Source organism: Thamnophis elegans, chromosome 1 (genome assembly GCF_009769535.1).
Source record: "Thamnophis elegans isolate rThaEle1 chromosome 1, rThaEle1.pri, whole genome shotgun sequence".
NCBI classification, from domain to species: Eukaryota; Metazoa; Chordata; class Lepidosauria; order Squamata; family Colubridae; genus Thamnophis; species Thamnophis elegans.
Window position 1 is genome coordinate 99820821 of NC_045541.1, and position 13074 is coordinate 99833894.

Below are 13074 nucleotides of genomic sequence, written 5' to 3' on the forward strand. Positions count from 1 at the left end.
AGTGTTTTTTCAGATAAATATCTTTATATTTACAATGTGCTTTTCAAAAATGAGTGAATTGCACAAATATTGATATTCCTTGAAGTGCTGGCAGGAATTATGTTTAGAAGTTGAGCTAGAGGAAACTATATCCTCTTTCCAAAATTAATATGAGAATTTTCTTGTAATAATTTGGCATCGATTAACTCTATCAAAGCTAGCATTATTGATTGCATCTAACCACTGAAATACATTGTGATTCTGTGGAACTAAAACCCATTTTATGATGGTGAATGTGTGATTTTTTTAAAAAAAGCCTTGAACCTTTATTTAATATTGTTTATACATGTTCTGTTACAGATGTGGAAAGCATCGGCAGGCCACAGCATCAGTCTGAGCCAGGATGATGGTGCTGATGATTGGGAGACAGATCCTGACTTTGTGGTACAATTTTGAACTAAATTTAAGAGTTATCTTTAAAAATTCACTTTTACAATTGAAAGTGGGAAAATCGAATGAACTTATTAACTCACAATTTAGGAACTGTTGGGAGGATATGTGTGTGCGTGTCTAAGGATGTGGGAATTCTGCTTTAGATTTCCTTAAATATGAGTGTGTCCACAACATGAAGTCCTTGGTCTAATGAAGTGACCAAATTCAGTAGTGGCAGGGAAATAGAATGATGGATCTTGCTTAAAACCTGGGTTCAACTGTTGCAATAAAAACCTCTTTTTCAATGTACTTTACAGAATGATGTAAGTGAAAAAGAACAGCGCTGGGGTGCTAAAACTGTCCAAGGATCTGGTCACCAGGAACATATCAAGTAAAATGATTTTTTTAAAAAATATATGCCATGATATTTGCTGATTTCCATTGGTAGTTTTAGGTATAATTTCTAGAATAATTGGTGAGCAAGGACAGCTATGAGTTTGTGGAGTGGTAGCCCCAGTGCATTTCATAGGTCTGGTTAGGGAGTACAGTTCTATATCAGTAGTGCTCTAGAGGTTAGACCTCTGAATTTGGGTTTGATGATGGCCAAGAATTGTTGAATATAGAGTTAGCAATAAGTACAGGAACAGTCAGTACTGTCATGTCTATGTCTTAGCTTTGGAATAAGTCCTGACAGAAAACTTGCTTTATCTACGGAAGAAATACATGTCCTGAAACCTATTCATGACAGATGGTTAATGACTGAACTCGATTACATGAATATCTGTTCAGCCTGCCCCTATATTTGCCATAGATATTGCTCAACTGTTATAATTATCCTAGTTATACTGTCATTGTTACAGTTATTACTTAGTTGTGAGTTCTTGGATGAGAGAAAAAGCACTTCTATGAAGGCTGTGCAAAATAATCCACTCCAGAAATAAAACATTGGGCGCTATAGAATCTTTGGTTCTTCTGAACAATGCCAACACAGCTGTTCCCTTGGTGATCTTGCCGGGTTTTTTTGGAAATAAATCCAGCCCCTAAATATTGGTACATTACCTCAGGAATGTCTGAATTGCAGTGGCCCAGAACAGTGTTTCTTAACCTCAGCAATGTTAAGATGTGTGTCTGGGAATTCTGGGAGGTGAAGTCCACTCATCTTAAAGTTTCTGAGGTAGAGAAACTTAGCCATTTTCAGGTGTGCAAACTTCAAATCCCAGAATGCTGCCATTATCACAGCCATTGATGAGAATTCTGGGAATTTGAATCAGCACACCTGGAAGTGGTCAGGAAACACTTCTCTAGAGGAAGAATTGAAGATCAATGTAATAGAAGTTAAAGGTGTTTTCAGGTAATTAATCACTTTTGAATGTCAGCCTAAAAATTATGAAAGCATTCATAATTGTTTCTCCATAAAGTTCGGGAATATGACAAGTTAATAAACCTGTTTTTCCACTGTACTTATTTCAAAATGTATTTTGGGGAAAAAAATTGTACCAGTTATCTAACAATATATGAGAAACACAGTTTTTTAAATGTTTTAACTGTCACAGTATCTCTATTTTAGTTAAGAAAAACTCCTTGGAATAATATAGCTGCATTTCATATTCCTGGGAATTGGAAGAAAGCCAAAATGTTTGTGGATTTTTTAAAAATCAGTCGCTTGAAATCCTTTTCTGAGCATCTATGTCCTCATTGACAAATATGATGAGTCTGCAAAGAAAGTAATTTATTATTAGATTTATTAGGTACGAATAGTAGAACAGAGGTCTCCTTTACATATTTCAAGTTAATAATATATCTAGAATTGTGTCATGTGTCAACCTTTAAATCATCCTGCTTGCATATGAATGATTTAAATTCATGTGCACGCAGGATGATTTAAAGGTTGAATTAAAGTTTAAAAAGAAAACAAAAAATCTAAGAAACACAATAAAATTAGACATAGGAGAAATCTCAATAAAGTCAAGTCTGTTTAAAGAATATAAGTTTCAATTAAGCTATGAAATATTACTTTTCCTGTGGTATATTATCATTATTGCTTTTCCTTTATGGATTGTTCAATTATTGTAACCAAGAATGGGATGTCGGAATAAGGCAAAGTTATACCCAGTTAACATTTTCCTTCTGGTTGTGAGGTGGCAACTATTTGTGCTTGCTTTCTTCAGAGTCCCATGGATTTCTGGGAGCATATAGGATACATATAAGAGACCAGATAATTGTGTGTTTTGGATATAAGAATTAGGATTATTCTTATGATACTATTTGTTTGTTTGTTTGCTTCCCTTCCAAAGCATTCATCAACTTCGAGAAAATGTATTCCAAGAGCACCGGTCCCTCAAGGAGAAAGAGCTTGAATCAGGACCCCAAGCTTCGCATGGCTATGGAGGGAAGTTTGGCGTGGAACAGGACCGCATGGACAAAGTAAATTTCAAGGAATTGGCTTGGTTGCTACCCTTAGAGAGATTGGATATGTTGAATTCAGTTACTGTCCTACTTTTTGAGACCTACTACCTGTGCTTTCTTTTCATTCCGATCTTGGTGGAGAAAGTTGACCCAACTTAACTTGACAATCTAGCCAACTCTGAAGATTATCATTAAATATTGGGAAGGGGAACATATTTGTTTCTTCTCATGCTTATTTTTGCAGATTCCTGGGAACCTTTTGCAGTACAGAGTTCACGCTGCCTTTTAAAGCTATGACTCATTTAACAAAACCATTATAATCTGAACTGTAAGAAGTGAATCCTCCCTAAATAAAAATGAAGCAATTCGCATCGAAGCTTAGCGCCGTAATGTAAACACAGCTTTTGAGTAAATGCTATAATGATTTTTCTTTTGATTTAATGCATTCTCCTCAAGCAAGTTTTGAGAAAGGAAGGCCTTGGGAATTCATTTTGTGTATTTTTGCTTTTTTCATATAGATTTTTATCCCATCAATTTTTTTTCCACATAAAGCCAAAGGGAGTGAATATACCAATACTCCTCCCTCCTCCTATTTTCCCCACAAAAACAATCTTGTGAGGTGAGTTGGGCTCTGAGAGAGTAACTGGCCCAAAGCCCAGCTGGTGTTTTTTCATGCCAATTTATACTCTTTTCTATAACAGTTCATGACACGACTGGCGACAATACATAAACAATATAATTCAACCACAAAAAGAAAAGAGCCAGTTTGATGATGGGATTAAGGCACCAAACTAGAAACAGATATTATGAGTTCTAGTCCTGCCTTGAGCACAAAGACAACTGGGTGACTTTGGACCAGTCACTCATGTTTATCTCTAGGAAGAAGAAGGCTGTGACAAATCTCTTCTGAAAATCTTGCCAAGAAAACTGTAGGGACTTGTCCAGGAAGTAGGCTAGGAGGTAGCATTGACTGAAAAGCATACACACAGACAAAAACATGCATCAAGGCTTCATTATACATCATACTAAAGTAAAATACATTTTGGCTTTTGCTAAAGGCGATGAGTGAACTCAGCTAGCTCAGCTGGCCATTTTAACCTCCCAAATCAGACTGAGCTGTAAGAAGCTACTTCTATCAGATAGTTCTCTGATAAACACATATTAACACTGAACACACTCACTATAGAAGGTACTTTGTTAGATTGCCCATGATGGGTTATTAAAATTATTGGAGATAAAATTCTGCATGAATTCAAGCAGAAACAGACTTTGGGGGATTCACCATTTAATTCAAGTCAAGTGAATGGAATATCTGGAACACAGTGCTCTTGGGCAGTTTTTCCAGGGGGATATAGTGATCAAAAGCTGCTGGAAGTTTAGAATTCTATATAATGTTTTAAATAAAGTTTTATTTAAATTAAATGATAGAAGTTGCAAACAGTGTGTTTCAAATTCATTTGGAAGCATGCTACCTCCAAGAGATTTAAAATAATTTTTTAAAAAAAGTTTAATACTTGGATGTTTCCAAATTGGATTCTATCCATAGCAGTGCATACTTTTGGCCATACCTCATGGCCTGCACTGAATGGTCACTGATTATCTCCTTAAGGAAAATTGTGAGGCCGTTGGGAAAATAACACTGAACTCTTGCTTCATCATGGTATCAGAGAAAAAAGAATACAAAATTCATTCTGAATGTGAAATTTGAGGAAGCATCAAAGTAAAAATGCAGAGATAAAATAGGCTGTATTTCTTAGCATGAAGTTTGAAAATGCCTGCGTGTTTTTAATCTGATACGCATATTGATCCCAGCCAGGTGAAATGTAATGTCATTGTATCTAAGTCAAATGTAATCTTCTCCAGCTATGCTGGGAATATAATTCCAAAAATGGCTATGGTGGTTAAGAATTCTGTGAGATACTTTTGACATAGCTGAAAGGCACCCATTTCCATAGTTAATATTGTTATATTAAAAAATAAAGATGGGAAATAATAGAATATATGCTTCAAATGTTGCTGAATCATCATAAATAATATATATAGTTAGCCTTGTTTTGTCTCTTTTTCTGCCCCATAGCGACAGGAATATGCAGGCCAAATGTGTAGGAAGTTGTTAAAAGTTTGATAGAGACTTTAGGAAATGAAGTGGGTGTGGTGTGGCTTTCTATAAATATGAGTGTTCATAGATGGCAAAATCAGCCGGCTGCATTTGGAGTTTCCCAGATGCTCATTGGTAAAATGATGTGCCAGCAAACTTGGCACCTTTGATGATGTTAATGGCAATTAAGAAATACTTCTTTCTCCCAGCCTCCATCATCTTTAGCCAGTCTGAGTTGGTAGGTGGAGATTTGGAGATCCTCCACCCTATACAACTTTAAACAAATCACAAAAACCTGGCTTTGGGTTAGCGTGTGATCGGACTCCAGTAAGAAAGGAGATGGAGTGAATATTGTTTGGATTTGCACATTCCAGGTGACGGCTCCTTTTTTAATATGGTATTTTTTTTATTGCAAAGTTACTCTGAATTATTTTTGTGTGGTGTAGCCCAGAAATTGTTCAATGAACAAATGCTCAAACTGTTTTGCTATTGGAGCCAGTTTAAATGCTGCATTGACTCTAAAACCTGGAATGCATTGTAGGTAAAGGAGACTAGTTATTGCCGTTATGGAGGTAGAAAATGTACCTCCTTGACATTGTCTTGCTTATAGTCATTCTGAATATGCATTTATATACCTATTTTCCTTGTGGGAGAAAGGAGAGAAGAGTGCTTAGATCAAGTCCTGGTATGAAGGGTTTAATGAACCCTGAAATGTAGGCCCTGAGATAGTTAACAAGATTTCTCATTTGTGTAGGGCCAGCATGTGGTCTGGATGGCAGGCTGCCTGCTGTCCCAATCATCTGAGTAGAACATTGCTTGTTAGGATTTCTTTGTAAACAGCTATCCTCAGTGTGCAGCTGCCAGATGCCCGAAACGTTTCATTTGAGTGAAATTGAAAGGAAGGCTTCAGCCTGCTGCGACACATGCATGTGCACCAGTCATACGTGACTGAGGCTAATTTAGGATGACGGTTCAAGTCCAGTCATTATGAAAAGCTTAATAAAGGCTCTCTTCTTTTTTCCCCTTACAGTCAGCCGTTGGACATGAATATCAATCCAAGCTTTCTAAGCATTGCTCCCAGGTGGATTCGGTTAAAGGCTTTGGTGGCAAGTTTGGCGTCCAGGTTGACAGGGTTGACCAGGTAACAGACCTTCTGTGCTTTTAGTATTGTGCTAAATCAGTGTTTCTCAACCTTGGCGACTTTAAGTCCTGTGGACTTCAACTCTCAGAATTCCCCAGCCAGCTGTGCTGGCTGGGGAATTCTGAGAGTTGAAGTCCACAGGACTTAAAGTCGCCAAGGTTGAGAAACACTGTGCTAAATCATTGTGCTAACATTGTGCTATCCCTGTGGGTTGTTACATTTTTATATTGCATGTTTTTCAGCTTTGCTTGAATAGCTTTTACAGCAGTTCCTTTTCTGAAAAAGGGTTCTGATGCTTTATTCCAGTTCCTAGTGTTTATGTTTGCACAAAATAAAGGAAAGAGAGCAGCAAGAAATTTACCAACTAATCATCTTAAAGCATGATTATAAAATATACTGAACTGTATATTAAAGACTTGAAAGTATATGAAAGACCTGTGATAGTTGTATTGCAAGCTGAACCAAGAATGTATAAATATTTTGTTTATTTTATTTATTTCTCCATTATATCTATATCTCACCATGATCAGAATCCACTCTTTATAGTACAGTGACCTTTTTTTTTGTGGGTGGTGGTGATGGCTGAGTTGTAGTAGAACAGTGTACTTCCCACAGCTGGCTGGGGAATTCTGGGAGTTGAAGTCCACAGGACTTAAAGTCGCCAAGGTTGAGAAACACTGTATTAGAAGATTTAAATGTGTAACATGTGTTATACAGGAATTCTGATATCCTGACAAAGAATTTATGAAATATTTTTTTCATAAATCCTTTTTAATGCTTATATATTGATTAGAAACACTGATTGGTAGCTATCACTTTTAAAATGGATTGGACAACTGAGTTGGCAATGGGGCCTAGAGGTGCCGGGGCATGGATTGGGGTCCCAAACAGCATCTTCTCATCCAAGCTACAATAATATGATGATGTAAAAATGGCAGAAAACTCAATTAAATGCCGGCCCCATTTGAAAATGGGGAAGGCCTGAACCATTATGTAAGATTGTCCCAAAATATAGCTAACTCCTGAAAAGATAACAGTTCTAACTTTTATAAATGAGAACTTTTTGTTGCATTATTTTTCTCTTGCAGTCTGCTGTGGGATTTGAATACCAAGGAAAAACAGAGAAACATGCTTCTCAGAAAGGTAATTCACACTTAGAAATAATTTGTTCAAAGCATATAAAAGATTTAACAAAATCTGCTTTGGAGTTATTTTACTTAAATACATGTACATAATCCACAGGTAGAATAAAAATTTACCGCAACACACTGAATAAAATACTTTATCATTAATTTCTCTCTTACCAGTTAATTGCTGCAGGTATTAATAAAGCCTAGTAAAGCACATCCCAATTTTCAGCAAAATAACTTTGAATCAAGGAAAAACTTCCTAACAGTGAGGATAATTAACCAATGGAACAGCTTGCCTTCAAAAATTATAGATGCTTCATTACTGGAGGTTTTAAGAAAAAAGTGGACAGACAGCTCTGAAATGGTATAGGGTCTCCTGCTTGAGCAGAGGGTTGGACTAGAACACGGCCAAGGTCCCTTCCAGCTCAATTCTGATTCATTGATGACACTTATATGGATGCTTAATGTGTGAGCCTATAGAGTAATAGAGCAACAGCAGCTCCATGGCTAAATAAAGTAAGCATTCCAGAATGATATCCTTTTGGAATTAATGTTAGGATTGATGACAGTGATACTTAGCATCATAAAACACTGCTTCCCTCATTTTGAAAAGTAGAGCACTAAGGCAGGAAGTGATAAAATAGCAGAAATTGTGTTGACTTGAATTTGTTATTAGTAATGTAGATCACAATCCAGATTGCTGACACAAATGTAAAGACCTTTAATGCTGGTAGAAATTCTGAAGGCATCCTAAATACCCTTTGGAGAGTCTCCAAATTCTAGGACACTTTACTTATAGTGGTGTTATCAAATAATGGGATTCAGTGGGGGATGTGCAGTATTTATCAGTGAACTTGATCATAACTCTAGTCTACCAGCAAGGATACCCATTCTTTTGTTCTGCTGCTCCTACAGTAATTTCTGATACATGGTGTATTTTACTCTCTTCTCAGACTATTCAAGTGGATTTGGTGGGAAGTACGGTGTGCAGGCTGACAGAGTAGACAAGAGTGCCATGGGATTTGATTACCAAGGAAAAACAGAGAAACATGAATCCCAGAAAGGTTTGTTGCTAAATCAATACCATAGCAAGGTCCTAAATAATTCCTTCCCTTTACAAGTCTGCAAGAAATCTTCTTGTTTTTATAGCTTCATTATCACTTCATTTTTGAGAAATTAGTTGATGTGGAGAATATTTCTAGCTCTCTGTTTTCTGCCTGTGTGGATGCTTATGTAATAGAAGACATTAAAATACAGGGAGTTCAGTGTGCATGCATGCGCAAACATAATCACCCCCACAGTCCATTTTACTCTAACAACCTATCATTGGATCTAGTCCTGATGTAACCCTAGCTTGAGAAATAATCATCCCATCTAGTGGGTTTAGGGATACTCCTTTCTAATGTATTCTGCTTTTGTTTGACAAAAATAATGGTAATTAACACTGTTATGGATGCTATCTATAACAGAATGTACTGGAAGAATCAAATGAGAAAATGCTATACAGTTAGAATTAAAAATATCCCTGTTCTGCCTCTACTGGAAGTACCATATTTTTTTACACTATAAGACACACTCCCCTCCCCCCCAAATGGCTGGAAATGTCTGTGTGTCTAATAGAGCAAATATTGTGGTGGGGGGGAGGGGGTTGGAGTCGCCGGCAGGGAATGCTGGAGCCTTCGCTGCTGAGCAGCTGATCGGCGGATGGATTGGCTTCCCGGAATGCCACCAATCGGCTGTTCTAGATGTCGATAGGCAATCCCCCGCTACCTAGAACACCTGATTGGTGGTGTTCCAGGAGGCCGATCCAACCACCAATCAGCTGCTTGGCAGCGAAAGCTCGAGAGTTTCCTGGCGGCGGGGGCAGCAGCTCAGCTCAGTTGACTGGTGGTGGGCACAATGGAGCGGAGGCTTGACGAGCCACATGCTGGAGTTGCGATAATGTGCTGAAGCTGACCAGGCTGTTTACTGGAAGGGCTCTAGCCAGATTAATACCAGATGGATGCTGGGGGGCAGAGGCAGATTTTTTTTCTTGTTTTCCTCCTCTAAAGCTAATGTGCGTCTTTTTGATCTGGTGTGTCTTATAGTGCGAAAAATTCTTTCAAACTTTATTTTTATCCTAGAAAGAGCATTGAATCATAAAAAAAAACATTGAATCCAATGAGATTTGATGTCTAAACATGTTCAGATTTGCATTGAAATAAAGGCGGAGTTGAAGTTACTAATTCTCCTCTAAACGAAATAAGGTCTTCCTAACATAGATCTGAAACTATATTGTATTAGTTTACTGCTTCCTTCCAAATTTTGTCTGCAAAAGTGGGAGTTTGATAGAAATTTGTATAATTTATGCAAGCATCTCGTTTGCTTTCTGTTCTTGTGTATGGGGAAAGTTGTGATTCAAAGTACATTTTATACAGCATAGATCAGTGATGGCTAACCTTTTTTGTACCTGCATGCCAGAAATGGCACACGAAACCATCCCATGAGGAATGCACGGCCTCACTGTCCTTCTCTTGCGCAAGACCACCGAAACCCGGAACAGCAGCGTTCCATCATGCATGTGCACGCCGGCACCCAGATTTCTGGTTGCGGGCTTGGGCCCAACAAACAGCTGGCTGTGGTGCATGCGTGCAACTGAAACCCGTTTGAGTGCCGGCGTGCACATGCGTGCTGGAACACTGCTCTTCTGGTTTCGGTGATCCCGTGTGTATGAAGGCCAGCTGGCCGGCACGTGTGTGTGCACAGGAACACGGAAAAGGAGCCAGTGAGGTCACGCATCCTGCACGGGATGGCTCTGCATGCCATTTCCTGCACACGTACCATAGGTTCACCACCACTGGCATATATTTTGGCATATGGTTTACTGCATTCCCTTTTGGCAGTTGTGTCCAGGGCATAGACAGTATGCATTTATTGAAGTCTGGTTCTCAATTTTTCTGCCCAAAATGATTTTCATTGCTTTATGATATTTACATTAATTTCGAATTAAGCTGAATTGGTAGCTCATATGCATTCATGTATTTTCTGCATGCTTTTTAAAACATTTTTATGGCAAAGTTCAAAAAAATGCATCACTTTTAAAAGAATATTGTGTTCCAGCCTTTTTATTTTCCTTTAGCTATTTGTTTGTTAAAGTTAGGTTAAATATTAAAGGAAGCATAACTTGAATCCTGTGAGGTAGTTTGGGCTGAAAGATAGTGACTTTCCTAAAGTCACTCAGACAATTTATATGACTGAGGGTAGGCTTAAGCACAGATCTCCCCATTTCCACAGACAGAATAGTACTTATTTTTTTCCAAATAGCATTTTCCCCACAAAATAAATGCTGTATCTTGTTCTGGATTCTGTTCTTTTCAAGCAATATCATTGGAGCTTGCTGCCAGAAATGGGTAGTCTTTTTTGTAAATTTATTTGAAGGAATGACAAACCTCTCTGTTATAGTGGAACAGGTTTCATAGGTATCATAGAATTGGTGGCTTACTTCTTTGTACTTAACTACAAAATTCACTTGGAACATGCATTGTTGACTTACCTCTGGCATAGAACTGATCCTAAGCACATCACTACCCTTCCTTATGTGACAGCCAGTTTACAAGACCATATTCACAGTTTACAAAAACATGTTCATACCCCCTGCTTGGAACTTCTAGTTTTACTGTATGTGCATTTACTGCTACATTGAAAGCATAGTTAGCCATAGTTAAGGGAAACCCAAGTTCTGGGTTAACCGGTCTTTAAAATAAACTTGCTTTAGCTCATCTTCCTCCATCTCATCCTCAGAGTCTCATCTCTTGATGACTCAGCTGAACCCGCAACTCTTTCCATTAAAAAAAAACACCCCAAACCATTGGCTAAATGATTATAGGTTTTTATGGGATTTTTTTATCCATGCCAAGTCAGTAAAAGTGTACTGAATCAAGTAGCTATAAATGTCCAATGTCTTTAGTTTGTACTATTATGAATGACTTTATTTTTTTTTACTCTCATCTCCAGATTATTCTAAAGGTTTTGGTGGTAAATATGGTGTGGACAAAGAGAAAGTGGATAAAAGTGCTGTTGGCTTTGAATACCAGGGCAAAACTGAAAAACATGAATCACAGAAAGGTTTTTACTTTATTTTACTCCACAAAATTGTTTATGAGTTGACCTTCTTTAAACCTGAAATTGTAATCTTATCTGCATGAACCAAGGCTTTCAAGTCTTAAATCTACAAACTATTTTATAAAAACCCTTTCCTTCTTTTTTCTGTTGTAAAAATGTATTTAAGAGATTGTTTATTACTATAATCTGACTTTCCATTAAAAAAAAAGTCTTCAAAATGACTTGGAACAATAAAATCTAGTCAGTTTCTTCAATAGGGCTTGTAGGATAATAAAAATAAGGCAGAACTTTTCAGCTAACAGAACTTTTCAGCTAACTTTATGATGGATCAGAGCCTTCATTTATTATGCATAGTTCAGACTGATATTTTACTATCTAGAAGAAAAAGTGAGACTATATATTTCATAATTTGATGTAGCAAATTACCTGCTGGTTTTTGACATCCAGCATAAACAACAGCCACTAACAAGTTTGGCTGCTATGATTTACAAGAATATGCTTTGGATTACTGATTTAAATTAAACAATTAACTGCATTTAGACATCATACTAACCCAGAGCTTGTTAAATAAGCCAGAGTCAGTCTTGCAAAGTCACCATGGTTTGTTTAGATAATTCTTGGGTTTTTTTTTTAGTCTCTCTCCCTTTTTATTTTTATCTGCCTTGAACTTCTGTAATTAGACAGACTTGAACAGGACACAAAAATCCAGCTGAGCCAGGAAATCACAAGCAAACCAAGTGCCTGGCTTGCATATTAGGTTCAATTTTGATTCAAATTATTAGGCTATTAATGGACTGTAGTTTCAGGTTATAGTTTTCTTTCTAAAACACCCAATGGTTTATTCATTGATTCCATTCACTCATCCTGTTCATGCCAAGCTACTTTACATATGGCTTAGCTTTATATGTAAACCAAACAATTACTTAGTAAATACGCTTTAATTATACTTTTGAATATGTGGTCTTTTGTTATTTTACATTGTACACCATTGTTTGCTTGGAAAACAAAAGAGGGTTGATTATATGATCTAATTACTCATAAGCCTTTCAAAGGCAACATTGTAGACTGAAATTGCAAAATTGCTAGGTGAGCACATGAATGCTTAGGATTACAACCTTGGCATATTTTTTTAGTATTTTCTTTGTTCCTCTCTTGTTTCTAAATGTTATCCATATATCTTTTTATTTATTTATTTGAGTTTTGTCCCACCTTTATTACTTTACTCAAGGTGGCAAACATATATAATACTCCTTCCCACTCCTGTTTTCCCCACAACAACAACAATCTTGTGAGGTGGGTTGGGCTGGTCAGTTAGTGATTGATCCAAAGGTTTTGGATTTCTTGCTATTTTCTTTTGGGTAAAAAACAACAACAAAACACTTAAAATGACTTCTTAGACAACAGTCAGATCCAAATAACATCTTGTAATGTTTCCTTTACACAGACTATACGAAAGGTTTCGGTGGAAAGTTTGGCATACAGACTGACAGACAGGATAAATGTGCACTTGGCTGGGATCACCAGGAAAAAGTACAGTTGCACGAATCTCAAAAAGGTACATTTATTGATAAGCTTTGCATGCACTGTTGGGCATAACATTTGAAAGTGAAAAATAGAGATAGGTAAATAAATATGGCTAATTGCTACTGCATGCAATTGCTTTTGTTCATAGCTGCTAACTTTAGTTTTCCTGGAATTCTAGAGTGGGCAGGGGTGGGGAGATGGGTTGTAATCAGAAAGGGGAAATTTAATCTTAATTTGTTAAAACAGGAGAGGAGAGCTATTCA

The 13074-nt window shown here is 37.2% G+C and overlaps 1 protein-coding gene across 3 annotated transcripts in view; it reads left to right on the forward strand.

Moving 5' to 3' along the window:
- CTTN (cortactin) overlaps positions 1 to 13074 on the forward strand; it is a 33716-nt gene that overhangs the window by 5105 nt on the left and 15537 nt on the right. For all 3 annotated transcript variants that reach the window (XM_032225476.1, XM_032225466.1, XM_032225485.1), the window contains 8 exons: positions 340 to 423; positions 729 to 802; positions 2706 to 2835; positions 5946 to 6056; positions 7145 to 7199; positions 8140 to 8250; positions 11180 to 11290; positions 12732 to 12842. In XM_032225476.1, the coding sequence (XP_032081367.1) occupies positions 340 to 423; positions 729 to 802; positions 2706 to 2835; positions 5946 to 6056; positions 7145 to 7199; positions 8140 to 8250; positions 11180 to 11290; positions 12732 to 12842 (787 nt within the window). The remainder of the gene's footprint in view (positions 1 to 339; positions 424 to 728; positions 803 to 2705; positions 2836 to 5945; positions 6057 to 7144; positions 7200 to 8139; positions 8251 to 11179; positions 11291 to 12731; positions 12843 to 13074) is intronic.